This window comes from Rhea pennata, chromosome 1 (genome assembly GCF_028389875.1).
Source record: "Rhea pennata isolate bPtePen1 chromosome 1, bPtePen1.pri, whole genome shotgun sequence".
In the NCBI taxonomy this organism is placed as follows: Eukaryota; Metazoa; Chordata; class Aves; order Rheiformes; family Rheidae; genus Rhea; species Rhea pennata.
Window position 1 is genome coordinate 55,868,894 of NC_084663.1, and position 16,317 is coordinate 55,885,210.

At 44.5% G+C, this 16,317-nt stretch overlaps 1 protein-coding gene across 1 annotated transcript in view; it reads right to left on the minus strand.

The window, feature by feature from the left end:
• CACNA1I (calcium voltage-gated channel subunit alpha1 I) overlaps positions 1–16,317 on the minus strand; it is a 164,515-nt gene that overhangs the window by 31,248 nt on the left and 116,950 nt on the right. Inside the window, exons 8-14 of the mRNA XM_062568957.1 lie at positions 12,920–13,226; positions 11,143–11,546; positions 3,651–3,802; positions 2,840–3,025; positions 2,041–2,158; positions 1,381–1,536; positions 849–939 (exon numbers count right to left, since the gene is read on the minus strand). Of these exons, the coding sequence (XP_062424941.1) occupies positions 849–939; positions 1,381–1,536; positions 2,041–2,158; positions 2,840–3,025; positions 3,651–3,802; positions 11,143–11,546; positions 12,920–13,226 (1,414 nt within the window). The remainder of the gene's footprint in view (positions 1–848; positions 940–1,380; positions 1,537–2,040; positions 2,159–2,839; positions 3,026–3,650; positions 3,803–11,142; positions 11,547–12,919; positions 13,227–16,317) is intronic.

Below are 16,317 nucleotides of genomic sequence, written 5' to 3' on the forward strand. Positions count from 1 at the left end.
CTGCACCCTTGTTGATGTCGTCCCTGCCCTGCCTGCATGGCTGTTACCCTCAGCTCCCATCTTGCCTTCTGTTGCAGAGCAGGCCATTCTTGCTGCTCTGTGGCACCAAGTCCTGTTTGAGATATAATACCTTCTGTAGAAAGACTTGAGATCTTCAAGGAAAGACTTTAACTGGTGGAGAACTTACCCTGCAGTTTGTAGGCAGACTGTTCCAACAGTTAATTATCCTTCCCTTAAAATATGTGGCTTTTTTCAGTTTGAATTTGTCTAGTTTCAGCTCCCAGCCTTTACAATCTCATTATGCTTTTTTTTCTGGTCAATTAAAGAACCATCTACCATCAGAAATCTCTCCTTATGGTCGGCACTTGCAGAGTGTGCGATCAAGTCACTTCTCCAGCTTCTCTAAGGTTCATTAGTCTCTCGCTATGTGGCAGGATTTCCAGATTTGTCTGGGTCATTATTAATTTGTCTGTATTCCCTTTCTAAATGTGGGTGCCAGAATTGGACACAGCATTCCTTAAATGGTGCCTCTGAAGCTCAGCAGAGATAGTATCATTTTCTCATTCCTATTTTCTATTCTTTAGGTTATTCAAGAACTGCTTCCCTTAGCTACCACTTTCCTCAGGATGTCAACACAGCTCTAAGTTTCCATAAATGATGCTACACACTGGCATAAAGTTCAAAATCAACATGCATAAATTATAAGAAAGCTTGCAAAATGTTTTTGCTATGAAAACCAGTAGATTCCACCTTGGAGAAGGGAATGAATTTTCAGGGGTATCTGCATTCACATTTTCCACCAAACAGCAATGGGAGGTGAGCAAATGAAGCTGTTCGATCCAACATACCTGAACCTTCCTGGACATCTTGGAACTGATCAAATTCCTCCACATTTGATGAACTCCGATCTTCATCTGAGTATGACCGATTGGCATCACCCTGGAACAGACAAATTTAGAAGCTGGGAACTCATGAAAAGAAAAAAAAAATGTTTTTTCTTTCATTGTTGAGGACAATTGTAAAATTCCCCTTGGCATCTGGACATCAGCAGGACCACTGGGAAGAGTCCTGTCTGACTTGAAAGAGTTGAGATATTGTGTTCTTGCTTTTGGAATGGAAGGATTCACCCTGGTAGTGCATAGTCTATTGGAGGGAATGGAAATTGTGAACTCTATTCTCAGCAGGCTTTTTTCTTTCTTTGGAAGGATTACCACAGTCTTCTTTTTTGGATTCTGCCCACCCTGAACTTGAGCAGGGAAATGACTGAGATTTGATAATTTGGGAGTTCTCCACCACTGTTGCCCTCAAAGTGTCATACCTCTCCCCTTCTTAACGTCTCTCTTCCTTCTCCCTATGGAAGAAGCATCTGTGACAACTCACCTCAGCCTGGAACCCCTCCACTAGGATGGCCACCAGCAGATTGAAGAGGACATAATTGCCAAATGTCATGAGAGCCACAAAGTAAAGGGATGCCCACGGCGAGGTGGAGGCCATGCCGTTATAGAGCACGACGTTCCAGTCCTCCTGTGTTAGGATCTGCAATCAGGCACAGAGGCCACATAAACATGAATGAAAAACATGAAGAGGATTCCCAGAAAATGGCAGTAAAAAAATAAACATCTGGACTACATCAGGCCTGTTAGCTTCTCCATAACTACCCACCTACTGCCTAGTGTCACTGTCTGGCTGTTGTACTGCTCTGATAACATTCGCTGAGCAAGAAGAAACAACAGCGTACATGGGGGCAGGCATGCACTGGGGTGATGGTGTTAGACACAGGAGCTGCCACAACAGAAATGACCTTTGCAAACTGCACTTCTTCTCATTGTCTCCTAGGAAGGGAGGAGTTCCTCTATTTGAGAGATATCAGTCACTTGGTTACAATACACAACTGTTCTTCCTCCTTCAGTATTACATGCTGGAACCTTTTGTGTAGCCTTTTGTACTGTCAGGAGTGAGTACAATGCTCCACAGTGAGAAAAAGCACCTCCTGAGCTTCATTTTGTCCTGGCCCACCTGTAGAGAAGAAAGTGGGCTCACCTGGAACACGGTGACGATAGCCCACAGCAGAGAGTCAAAATTTTTCCGGTCAGGAACTGTATCTCCTGTGTCCGTCCTGAGGCTGAACTTGCATCCAAAAATGTGCATTCCCAGGATGCTGATGGGACAGAAAGAGGACACTATGTCCAATTTAAATACCTCTGCCATCACAGTGAGCTTGTTACAGTGATTCTCTTTTCCCCATGACAAACTAATGTAGTATCACAGGGGTAAGGGGCAGAACAACACAGCCAGACTGCTGAGACCTATGCATGAAAGAGGAGCTGTGTTGTACTGGAGCACTATAGCTCACTATAAACCTTGCTTCTTGTATATGCTGCCTCAGAGTTCACTTTCTAGCTATTCCCTCCGGCCTGTCCTTCAGACCTGCTCTCTCCATCGTTCTTGTTTGCTCCTGTCTGTTTTCTTCATCCTCCCCCCCGCAATCAGCATATCCACGTGGTGTCCTGACAGACTTTCCTGGATGCTTTCTGCTGTCCTTCTGCCATAGTCAGCATCCATTCTGAACTGTTCCTGCAGCCAATATTGGTTACCAACGGGGCATCATGCTCAAGAGGCATGTTTGGTGGCAGTATTTCTCTGCCCTCTTTAGGCCAAATCTTCAGCTGATGAAAGCAATTTAGGACAGCAGTGGCCTCAGCCTTTATGCACAAATAAAGGTTTCTCAGTGCTGCCTAAACGTTAAGCAATGGGCAAGATGAGTCACATACACACTGAAGTTGTAAATATGAGCCAGGAAGCGCCTCTCCAAATTACTGTGAGTCACTTGCCTCCTCACCTGAATATAAAGATGAAGAGCATGAGGAGCATGCAGAAGGTGGCTACATTGTCCATAGTCTTCATCAGCACAACGAGCTGGCGTCGCAGCGCAGGCATGAAACGCACCAGCTTTAGCACCCGCAGAAGGCGGAAAGTCCTCAGCACGGAAAGGCCCCCGTCTGACTGGCCAATGATCTCCCAGATGCTATGGCCCAGAGAGAGGCACAGAAAGTGCAAGGAACAAAGAAAAAGAGAAGTGAATAAATGGGAGAGTGAGGAATAGCAATGCTAATCCAGGTTATTACCACTACATTGGCAGTGTTTATATGAGGGTCAGAGAAAGAAATCTGCATGAACAAGGTATAACCGGGTGTGTATACTGAAGGCTTATACTTATGTACAGAAGGTTGCATTTCTCCCTTCAGAACATAAACGTGGCACTATGTGTTGCAGGAATGAACAAATCATTATAGCATTAAGTCCCATCAAGGTAAATTCCTCTACCAAACTCTAAACCACTATATTTTTCCTCACTTGGGAGTTTTCAAAATAATTCACAGTTAATACTTTCTGTGGATTTCCAAAGTAGTTGTGATTGCCCCTGATCTAAGAGGAGGAAAGTGAGGGCCAGAAATATTATGTGGCTTTCCCAGCATCACCTGGAGTGCTAGAAAAGGAGATCTCAGTTTTCCAGTCTTTTTCCTTGCTCATCAGCTCTGCTCCCCTTCTTTTATAGCTGCTAAACCCCTCTGGGAAAAGGACATGAAAATGTCCAAGCTGTGGTTCTCTTTTCTATGTGTATTTCAGACAACCCGCAAGGCCTCTGTCACCTGATGATGACGATGATACTGTCAAAGATGTTGTAGGGGTTGCGGAGGTAATCAAAGAGCCCAAAAGCAGCAAGTTTCAGGATCATCTCCAGGGCAAACATGCTTGTAAAGACAACATTGCTGATCTCCAAGATGTTGGTCAGTTCCTCTGGCTGGAAAGAAGGCACATTCAGAGAGTCAGATCTGAAAGAGCCCTGAAGCTATGGGGAAAAAAATCACCACTATTCCCTGGAGACAGGCTCTGTAGGGAACTCTGAAGAACCATGGATGAGATTAGACTGGAGCTGGATGGAGCCACCTTTGCACTGTTATTCCATTACACATCTACTACCTTCATCATAGATTATGTTCCTAGTGAAATCTTAACTGTACAGTTTTACTAGAAATGGTCAGGAGCCCTAAAACCATTCAGATAGTCAAAGGTGACCAAGTATCTCCCATGTCCTACTCCACACTCTTGTCGCCTGGCTAGGGGCTGTTTTACTTTGTGCAAGGAACTTGAGTATTTTTTGAAGCAAGGGGTGGAGGAAGATCTCTCCCTCCCACAGCTGAGCCCCAAACCACAAAAGCAGCTAATCTGTGGTCAGTCACTTTCTGCAAGGCTTTCCTTTGAGGTTTTCCACAGGACAATTTGTTGCTGAAATTTTGAAAATGTTTGAGTGACAAGAAAACAGTTCCTCATATTTCTCTAAACCTCACTGCACTTTTCTGCCTCCCTTTTCCTTCTATTTCTTCTCTTCCTCATTTTCCCTGCTTCTCCCCTGCAAATCCTTGCTATGCCTTGGTTTCCTGCTCTTGCTCCGGCAATCTTTCTTGTACCTCTGTCCTCACAGTGCTCTCAATAATGACTCAAGGGGATATCCATCTGCCTGAATAGCACATCAGCAAGGGTGGGCACACTTCTAACATGCAGTGGAAAGGGACAGGGGGAAAAAAAGAGAGAGAAATGGCCAATAAGAGAGCAAGAGGAAAAAGGCAGATGCACAGGGTGAAATCCAGGGTGAAAGAGCGTCACAAGATGACTGTGATGCTAAAAGAACCACAAAGCAAACTGACCCTGCTCAGGCATTTTCCTCTGTTGAATCTTGGACACATCTTCCACCTGCTGTGATACACTTTCCTTCACCAGAGACTAGTGTATTTGTGCACGTGAGAGAAAGTGTTCTAATGACTTCATCAGTGGAACAAGCCCGAGCAAATTAAATTACTTCTCCCTTTGTTTTCTGAATTAATGTCTTTTTCTTCACTGTGTGCAGCCTTGGAAACTTCTCTGACAGGGATAAGAAATGATCTAGACAGTTTGCTCAGGAATGATGACACATCGTCTCAGAGGGAGACAAAAGGCTGCACTAATGCCCTTTATGAGGGATGCTAGATTCTTGCAGCACCCTGTGTGAAATGAAGGTGTTCCCTCTGCTGGATTTGGGGTGGACTACTCTGCATAAAGCACCTCTCCTCCCAGGGAAGAGCACTGCACTGGGCTGAATTCCTGAGGACCTCAAGGCTGAGGACTTCAATGAGGTCAGATACACAAGAGGCAACACACATGCAAGTATGCCCATGTGTACACATAGCCAGAGACACACACAGCCCACGGAGACTATCACAGCAATAGCCTTCTAAATAGTCTCCTGCCAACTGGGCTCCTCTGGCCCAATTTTCCATATTTACCTTGAGGCAGGTACACCATACATCAGACAAGGTTTAACCTACTGTGCCATTGAACCCCAGCTCCAATTTCTTCCATCCAGCCTTCAGGACAACACTGACCCAGGCTCCATGGCAGCAGGTAGGAGCACTATCACTGTCTGGTGATCAGTGCCAAATAAGATCTTTTCTTTCACATAGGTCTGAGCTAGAAAAGCTACTTTTTTAAGCATCACATAAAATGGGTGGGAGCAAGAAAACTGCAACAGCCTGTTGCTAGGGGCAAAAGACGGCAGATACTTCTGGCACTGCAGAAACAGAGAGGTGAGTCCCTGCAGGTCAGAGTCAGTATTTTTTTTTTTCAGTGAACTCAGTGTCTACTAGGAAGAGAGGTCATGGACTCTCCTTGAAGACTGTAAAATTACTGTCCTTCTGAAGGGCAGGAAAGTCCCTTTATGTTGGCTGTGCCTGTTACTTATTCAGCTGGTGGAAGCTGAAGTGAGGGACGAATGCAGTTCTGGTGTGACCCTTCTGCTGGGGATTTCTTTAACCCATGCTCCTGAGCTCCCAGGGGCTTAAAGCTGGCCTTTCTCTTCTGAGATGCACAAATTGACTAGAAACTGCTCCTCGCATCTGACTTCCTGTGTCCTTTGCTAATTTCTTCTGCTCCCTGCTGCAAATTTTCATTGAAATAGTTTCTTAAAAATCAAAATAAAAAGGGGAGAAAGCTCCATTTCCATCTGTAATTACATCTGAATAACAAAATGATCCTGAAAATGGTGACAGGGGGGAGAGGAGGGGAGATAAGGGTGGAAAGAGAGACAGAACACGTGAGTGCACACAGGAAGGGAGAGATGAAGATCGCTTCACAGAGAGCCAGGCTGTAATGACACTAGCTGGGAACGTGAGGCCCATATGCTAAACGGAGATGCCAATTTCAGCCTGAATCAAATGACTGTGTCAGAGGGAATGAGGTATGTAAAAAAGCAACAGGCTATGATGGTGCATTATCCCCTCTGCTGTCCCTGCGTTCGCTCTTGTGCTGTCGTAGGGAGCAATTGATGTTTGAAAAGCCGTGCTTGCATCTCACTTACGGAAAAGGTCACCTGTTCCCCTGTCTCTCCTTCCTTCCCTGACATCTGTTTCTCTAGTCAAGCCTGCACCTGGTAATCTTTTTCTAATGGGCCATCAATCAGCCCCAGCAAAGCATCCTTCCTAGAGAGAGGGTCAGGAAGGACTGGGCAGGGAAAGAAAGAAGAAACAGACAGAGATAAAGGCAGAGAAAGAAAAATTAAAGTCAGTGTGGGGAAAAAAATAGTAAAATGAGCTCACTGACACCCAAAAGAAGTCGAGGAGGAGAGATTTAAGAGAGAAGAACAGGGTGGGGAAGGAAGAGAATTTTAGCTGAACTTAGTCACCTACTCCGAACATGGATCTCTTTCCAAAACCCCTGAAACTAGCTAATTCAGATCCCTGTGGCACTAAGGCCTTCTTCCCTACCAATGTTGATCAAACACTGAGTGAAATGTATGATCCAAGTCTACTTTAGGTCCTGCTGTTTTATACAGCACTCCTGCTCAGTGATCAAGAAGCTAGAACTAGGGCAAAAGAGGACAGCTGCTTAGCGTTTTATCCTCTTTTCAGTTTCTTACTAATTAACATTGGAACTCCTATCTCAGATCAGACTCAAAATCTAATTAGCCCATTATCTGACCAGAACCAGCAACACATGCCCTATAGGAAAGGTATGGGCAGACCATCATGAAGTCCCTACAAGAGGACTTTCTCCTAACCAGGAGTAAATTGGCAACTGTCTAGAAACTGAAGAGTAATTGATGTGATCTCTGTAGACCAGTCCTACTGAACTGTACCTCCACATCACTGTCTTTGAGAACACAAGAAATATTCCATAAAGAGATCTCTCCAGTCTGTCCATTTTTATACACCATTTCAAAGTCAACTTGACAATAATCAGAAGAGTCAGAGAAATCAGCCCTGGAAAATGCCAACTAGCTGTTGATTACTCTGTTCACCACCTCACAATCAATACAGGATTTTGTGATGTTTGGGTTATATTCTAGTTTTACAAGACTTAAGCAATGTGGTTTAATACACCACCTGGGGGAGACTGTTCCATCATTTACTAAATGCCAGTGTGATGAGCTGGCTTGGACATTTGCTGAATGTTTCTATGAATAGTAAAAAGAGAAGCAGTGACTGTAAAATATGAATTGGTGGATCCAGTAAATGCTGGAAAAAAGGGAAACCACACTGGCTAAAAGGATATGAAAATACTGTGGGGTGGGTTCTGGTGTACTAGAGTAGACTCTCTAGTTAGGAAGCAGGTGATCTTCTCCTGATCTGCACAAGACATGTCATAAAATATTGCTCCAGTAGCAGAGAAGGGAAACCAAGATACTGAGCAGTTGTCTCATTGCCTGCTAGTAGTAAAGAGGTTTGAGCCTAACAGGCCATTCAAGAAACATGAGAAAAGCAGCATGGGACATTCATCTTGGCCCAGCAATTTGCTCTTATGCTGAATAAGGGAGAAAAGTGAGAAGCATCAGATCCACTGTGAACATTAAGAAAAAATGAAGATTCTTATGGACAGCCACAAGCATCAAATAACCTGACTGTCTGCACTGGATTTTAAAAATAAGGCAATTCTAAGTAGAAGGAGATCCAAAGGACTGGGAAAACTATTTCAAGCAGGACATAGCTTGAAATGATGGCTTTTGGTTGTGCAATGTCACAGCAGTATTTGAAGGCCTAATATGGAGGGCATTACATGGTATAATGCACACTGACAGGTTTGAATAAATTTGATATATTTATAAGCAATAAGTTTTGATAAGCTTAAGGATTAAAGATGACTCACAGCAGTGCAGTTTGTCCCCATGTGAGTTGATTTCCCTCACAAGAAATGTGTAAGGAGAACAGAAGCTGTCTTGGACAGTGTAAAGGACTTGATAGACGAGCAAAGTAAAGACAAATTCCAAGGTGATTTGGATGCAAGAGAAGTGATTTTGGTTTACTGAGGTTTAGTTTCCTGGTAGAAAAAACATCATGAATATTAAACTTTAGCTATATGAACAAATATTTGTTAATATTTTCCTTTCCACTAGTCCTGGCTTCTTTACTTAAAGCTGAGGACTGTTATTGTGGGTTAGGTATAATCCAGAACTGCCAAGGCTCTGAATTTGAAAGTGAGACTTGCACTTTGGCTTCAGCTTCAAGCTCCCCATTCTTTTGAGTCTGAACCTGGTACCTAGCTCCTGCAGTCTCTCCCATAACACAACCTGATGGCTGGTGGGTGCTTTGGTCTGCAGGCCGGCTCATCTGGGTATAGTCTGTGAGTAAATGGTGTGGCACAGAGCAGAAGGATGTGCTGTGAGCAGCTCCCAGAACCAGTACGCTCTCTAACTGAGGTACCTTGGCACATCCTTGTGCCCATCCAGATACATCCTTCAGTGAGTGACTGGGGAACTCTCATGCATTACAGAATAAAAGCTTGAGCTCTATAATCATTGTCTCTCAGATGGGAGAGATTCATCTCCTTCCCATGATGAAGTAGCTGAAGCAACAGAAGCTATCTCAGTTGTAGGATGGCATCACCATCCAAATCATAGATCTATCTGGGTAGGATGGTTTTGCTGGCTGTTGTTTTGTGAAAGTTTGTGTTTCTGGGAAGAAAAGCAGTAGGAAAAGGAGAGAAAGAAAGGGAGAAGGAGGCAAGGAAGCATCAGACTTAAATATAATAATATTAGGGCTTGAGAAAAAATGAAAGACTGCAAAAGGAAGTGTACATGCCTACGTGCTTTTCAGTTAACCACTCACTGAAAAGGACTTGAAATCCATGGTATGGTCTGAATTTCTTTTTGTTTCGTTGTCTCTGTGCCACAGAAACAGAACTCAGTATACACATTGTAAATTAACACGCTACATCATATTTTTCAGGTATGATCAATTCAATCAACTTTTCTTTCTAGTAGAAACAGCCCACAGGGCCAGGGCTTTTGCTAGCTACTTATGGATTAAAAAGTGATACCATAACTTTAAGGATGTTTCATTAATAACCTGCTGCTAGAAACCCTGAGGCTGCAAGCAGATCTGACTCTGCTGAAGGCTGTACAAACACAGCAGAAGCAGTCCAGAACAGCTTAAATCTGCACTTACAATAGTCAGAACATGAGAGTGAATTCTCCAGCTCCAGCTCAAATATCCTTTTGCTAACCTCCTAATTCACACTGTCTCCAATAAACCGAAATGAACAATGGCTCTCCCTGCTTGGTGCTCACATCCTTAAAATATTGGTGGGCAATTTTCATATTGTCCTGGGCTTCAGGCCTTAGTCATCTCTCTGTTACGTGATAAATACATAGCTCTTTTTCATCTATTTTCATGAGTCAACCCCTTCAGCCTCTTCTTCATTCTCCTCTCCTTGGAGCTCCTGCCAGTATTTTTCTGGTACTGAAGTATATGGAGCAGTTTTGCATTCTCGGATCAAATTAAGGTTTCCCATCCTTGCATTAGAAACTAGTTGAGTTTTGAAAAAATGGTCTAGTGATTAGTGTGTGGGGGGGATCCAGACATCTGGGGCTTCAAATATTGGCTCGGCCACTGTGTTTCCTTGAACAGGGAAGTTAAGCAACTCTGGGTCTCAAGATGTCTCCATCCTGTTATAGCACAAGACAGGAGTGAATGCCTTCTTAAATCAGACTCACTCACTGCCTCTATTTGATACCCAAGACTGTCTTCAGGTCTAGACTTAGTTTCAGCTCCAAAGCTCCCTGTTGCAGTCAGCATCTCAGTAGCAGACCAATCACATTTCTGTGATCTGGGCAAAGCAGGAAACATGGGGTGAATCAAGGTCACATTCAGATTGGCAGCACAGATTCGAAGCGTGGATGTACAACATGGACACTTTTATCTCAAAGTGAAACAGAGCTGCCAGCCAGCAATGTGGATGCAAGGTCAGTGGCTCAGCATGCTTAACAGCCTCTCAAGCCTGCTCTTCACATCGCAGAAGAGACATAGCCTCCATGGCCCCATTTTAAAATTAAGGCACAAAATCCTTCTCCATCTCACAAGTCTGTCACCAGGATAAAATGCGCTGCTGACTCAGAGCTGCCAGGCACGTTGGGAAAAAAGTTAAACCTGTGCCCAGACCTGCTGTCTATATCTTGACCTATCTATCACTGGCTGTCAGAGCAAAGGAAATGCTCAAGCCATTTGAGCCCCCTGAAATGACTGGATATGAGAGGTGGTGCTTTTCTTAGCCTTCTTGTATGGATTGACTGTGCTCAGGCATCTCTTAATTAAGCTGGAAAGGCTAGCAACCTGATGGATTTGAACTGAGACGCTGGTGAAGAGCCTGTGACATCCCCAAAGGGAACATTAAATTAACCAGATAGACTAAGGATTCAGTAGGCTAATGAAGAGAGAAATATGAGAGAGAGAGAGAGAGAGAGAGGGAGATATGTGGAAGATGGAAGAGATGAGAGTGAAGAAAGAGAAAAGCAGATGGAGAGAGGAGATGGAGAGAAAGAAAAATACAGGGATAAAAGTGAGAAGGGAGAAGGAAAAGAGAGGGCTTAAAGGAGGTGAGAAGAAAATACATGGAGACAGTGGAAGTGATTAAGTGCTGGGTTAAGGAAGAAAAGACCCTGCAAGATCCTGACACTATCTCAAAAGCCATGCTGGGACCATCTGTGCCATAACCCAGGCTCCAAATTGTTCAATCACTGCCTCCACTGAGTTGCATCAGCTGCTTACAGAGGCCATAACCCAGAGCATGATTCACCAATCACCACTGTGTCCCCCCCACCCCTGATGCATTCATTACCTGCTCGTGGTGCTCGATGCCCATGCTGATGGTGTTCACTAGGATTGCAATCATGATTCCACGGTTGAAATATTTGCTGTCCACAATCCCTCGAAGCTTGACCCTCACTTCCAGCCACATGTCACTACAGAGTTTCAGCCGTCCACCTTCTTCCACCTCCTCCTCCTCCTTCTCCAGCTCTGAGACACCCTGGTCCCCCCTGCTACCATCTCCCACCTCTTCACTGGCTCCTCCATCCTCCTGGTCTGAGTCAGCACTGTCCAAGACAGATAGCCTTCGGGATGCTTCATGCTCTCCCCTGTGGCATCGGGGGCAGTTGGTGGGATCGGAGGTTGCTGTCAGGGCAATGGGCTGGACTATGCCCTGAGGAGTGCAGTCAAGAGAGTTGTGCTGCTGGCAAAGCCCTGGGAAGAAAAAGACCCTGCTTACAGGACAAGGCTTTGTTTTCCCCCAAACTGTATCCAAATTGGACACCTGTTTGGCTTTGGGGTAACTGGGCTTTTTAGCTGTCAGGATGATTAAACACTGGAATATCATCTCAAGGGCAGTGATAAAGTCATTTGGTTGGTTTACTGACTGTGTCACCAAAAGGTATGGTACTGTTCAGCTGCCTATAATTAGGCTCAGTAGGGTTCCCATCACTCAGAGAAAGAACTATTTTGTCTGATGCAGGAATCACAGCTTGAGACTCAGTGGCTTGTGTTAAGTAAGGACTGAGAGAAAAATGACCATGAGGACTGCTTTTGGCCTGAACAGCTACAAGCAGTTTCTGAGAATCCAGATGCTGAGCTGAACTCTCTAAATCTGGGAAACTACACTAGCAAAGTATCTCAAGAAGATAGGAAAGCAAGGGCACAAATGGTACCTTCTAATAGTCTGTGCCCTCTGAGTCAGAACAGATCTCCTGACTTCAATGAGAAAACTACGTTTGTGTTCCTCAGTTGTTCAGTTGGGTCTGGAAGATCAACTGGACACTGGGGAAATGAATCCGCTCATTCCATAACACAGTACATGAGGACTGCAGAAACTTTCCTCCCAGCAAGAAAGAAAATGAAAGACTGAGTATGCAAGACCAGCTGAAGGAAAACCCATCTTTTCACTTGTTAACTGGAAGCATTTCTTAGGAAAGGCACCAAGAGGCAATTAATGCTAACTCTATAGTACCATTTTTACAATCACTTTTCAGGCCAGGAGTTCAATTTAAATGATATTTCTTGCCTAATTTTACAGAACAAGATGTGCTCCCATCAAGAGCACTTGTCTCCATTGCTTTTGCACATCAGAACTGACTTCTTCAGTACCCCTCTTCTTCCTTGCTTCAGAAGACACCTCATTGCTCTTCTACTCAATTGCCTCCACCCTGAGGTCCCATAGCACTTCAGTTTGGGAGGGGAGCTCAAGTGGACCTGCTGTGTCACCCAGTCCCTTTCACAATCCCACTCCATCATATCCTACTAACATTTCTTTGTCCCAAACTGCTATTATCCCCTTGCTATTCCAGACCTGAAGCCCTTTCTAAGCCTCACTCGTTACATTTAATGTTGTTCCACTATTGTTTGGGGGTTTCAGATACGTGTTTCCCATATTCTCTGCCAGTGCATTCTTGATGGTCACCCCCATCTTGCTGGTCTGGTGCACTGCCCATGGCCCTGTGCTCACTGGCCAATATTAATTCTAATCCTGTGATTCCTAGGGACATACCTTCTGGCAAGCTAGTGCACAGGGATGCTCACATTTCTACTATTGTCATCTCCAGCTTTGCACATGCAATGCTTACTGTAGTGTCTCTGGCTTTTCCTGTTCATGCCCAGTTTGGCATCACTTGGTTCCACATGGCCTTGGCGCCGGCTCTGTAGGCTGTTGTACAGCCCAAGGGTGCGGCGTTTGGCCTTGCGCACGATGTGGCAGACATATTGAAAGATCTCCTCATAGCAGTCTCCCGGTTCCATGTAGCTGGCCACTGTGCTGGAGGACAGGTACCGGGCCCGCTGCTCCTGCATCAACTGGTGCTCCCGCTGCTTGGTCTCCGAGAACTGTGTGGCGATGACCACCAGGCACAGGTTAATCATGAAGAAGGAACCCACCTGGTAGCAAAGGAGAAGGAGGACAGGGGATGTTAGTAGGAGGAAGAACATGCAGCAGGGTGAATGAAGGACAGAGGAGGAGAAAGTAAACAGGAGGAAGACTGAGGAATGAGAACTAGTGAAGAGCTGGGATTCTAGAGCAAGCCAGGGTTGGCTGACCTTGCTTTTGAGAACTCACTTGATGTCATTTTCATGAAGGAGTTTAGAGCTCTGAACTGAAATTTGGGAAAAAGAAGCCTTATTTTTGGCTCCATTGACTGACTCTGAGACCTTTAGCAAGTCACTTAGAAAAGATGTGTAAAGGATTTCATGAAAGCTAGACTTCATTCCTCTCTTCTGTGATAAAAAACACGAGACAAAGGGCTGGTTTGGTTGCTTTTTCTCCATTTTCTTTTTTACCACTGGAAGAACCATGCACTGTCACTTCTGTTCTTCTTTTTCTTCTGGAGGACACACAGAGTTCTTAGTGTTCTCAAAACATTTTATTTATTTCTGCCTTTTACACCTTAATTTACTGTACAGGGAGATGACGCTTTGCAGAAATAAATGAGCTCTTGAAATCAAAGAGGAATTTACAAAAACTAATGACTTTGAAATGGGCACTGAACAGTCTGACAAAAAAAGCTCTTCCTTGTTCAACTTTTATTCTTCTGCTTCTTCTAACACTAGACATATTGCACTAGTACTTAGGTCACTTGTCCTCCAGCCTAGATAGGTTTTCCATTTCAAATATACAAACAAACACAGCTCTATCCCATAATTTCTTAGAAATGAAACAAAAAGCCGCAGGTCTTTGTTATTCACCCCACAGAAGCTGAAAAGCCTACAAGGCTTTTATACCTTGGGACATTTCCTTTAATCTTCCTTTGTCTCAGTTTTCTCAGCTGTGAAATACAGATAATATTCTTTGGTGCTGAGAGATCCAGGGGTAAAAATCGCCATCTCAGTGGTAAGTATTATTAAATTATAGACGAATCTCCACTAAGAGATCTATCCATTACACTCAGGATAAAACCTGGGATTCAATAGAATGATAATTTCACACATACAAGGGCTGGTAACCATGTTCAAAATCATTTTCAAAAGCTATGATGCCATGATTGGTGCTCACTCCCTGTAGAGCTGTAAGCAGTGACATGGCAACAATAAAACACAGTCTGATCTTTGAATAAGGACCTAATGTCTGTGCTGCTTTGAAATAGGCCTTGTGGGGCAGCTGCTGGGAGGAGAGGAAGCACTAGCACTAGCACTGGATTTCTGTGTTCCTTGGACTAAGGAGGATCACTACTAAGAACGCTGCTATGATACTACAAGGGAATACTTGCACCATGTTCCCCCTGTATGACCCCTCAAAGGACCACTGACTCACCTCCCCATCTCTTCTTTCCAAGCAAACAGCTCTGTACAAAGCTGCACTTAGTCCTGCCCTTACCTTCATGCTGTATCCTCCCCAAAACTGTGAAAAATTTTGCCCTTCCAAAGGAGAGGAGAGTATAAGCCATGGGAATGGCATGCTTACAGCTCTTGGAGATGGAAAAGGTGGTGCATTTTTAAAGTGAGTACCCCAGTGTTTACCTATCCAAGCAGCCTTCCTCACCCTGCACAGCTTTGCTGCCCCCACCCCCGAAGAAGCTTACTCCCTTGGCTGCCCCTTTCTTCTGCACACAGGTGCCCAGGAGCTTCACCAGGAGATACAATACAGTAGCTTTCAGTATTTCAAAGGGAAGATGGCCCGGCTAGCATCTGAATAAGCCTTTGAAAAATGAAGACCTTCCCAATCAAATTCAGCATAAGGATAATAAACCATTTTGAAATAAAGATTTGGGGTTTTTTTTCTTAATCCTCCTTTCATGAACCTTCAAAGCTGCTCTAATTCTGTTCCCCTTCATCACTGGGCCCTTCTCTTCCCTCTCCTCCTGCGTATATTTCAGCCTATTTTCCCTTCAGCTTCAGTGTATGGCCTCAAAAAGAAAATTGATGCCTCATTCAGATCCTTTTGCCTTCCTCCACAGCTTCTATAGTCCATGATCTCTTGCCATGTTTTCACTGATAAGTGTAAGACTAAGAATCTAAATCTTTCTCAAACACATCCTCCTGCCCTCTTCCCCCTAAGCATCCCCCAGCATCACACAACACTCACACATGTTCTTCAATTCAGGCATCTCTCTCCTCTTACTCTGAGTGAGGCAGGGTTGGGACCTGGATACATATTGTAGGTACATTTCTGGACAGTAGTTCTGGCACTGCATAATGCTTCATAGCTTCCAACAACTTCACAAACAACAACTGATTGAAACTTGCAGCATCCTTGTGAGGTAGTGAAATACTCCTACACCACAAGTACACAGGGCATTGAGATGCCCTGGCGAGGGACAGTCTATAAGCCTGAGGTTGAATCTTGAGGGGGATTCAGATTTCACATTGCTAAGCCCTATGCTCACAGGCAATCATTTGCTGTGATCTCCCACCAGATCACCAAAAAGGGGAGGAGTGGCAGGACTGGATATGAAATCTAGCCCACCCGATCCTTGAACTTCTTAGCTAGAAATAGCAAACATGAGACATGTTTAATATGACAGGCAAGTCCACAGACTCTAAGACTCTGCTGAGCTCCACTGGACCTCCTAACTAGCAGAAAGACACAAAAGATCCCAGATGGTTCAGAACCGAGAAAGCCACCTCAGCTAGCTGAGCAGGGAGACCAAAACTGACTGACATGGAAATTTTTTCTGATTGACAGAGCCAAAATGAGACTGTAGACTCCAAGTCTCAATACAGGAGATCTGTTCAGCTCTGAGACTGAACTGAACTTTGATTAAGCTGATCCTGCCCTTGTTCACACTAAGGCTCGATCCCCTTCTCTGCCATATCTAATAAAACCTGACTGGTGCTGGAGACGCTGACTTACTTGTCCATTACTTTATTGCTCATGCCTGGATTCCCAACATGTATGAAGCCTACGCATGTAAGCACAGAGCACTTCAATGAGGTCACTGAGTGCTGCAGTGTGAATGCCAGTTTAAAGTGCAAAAAAGCCTGAAGCTTTCCAGGAGTGACACTGGAGAACAACTAGCTGGAGCAGTGACACAAA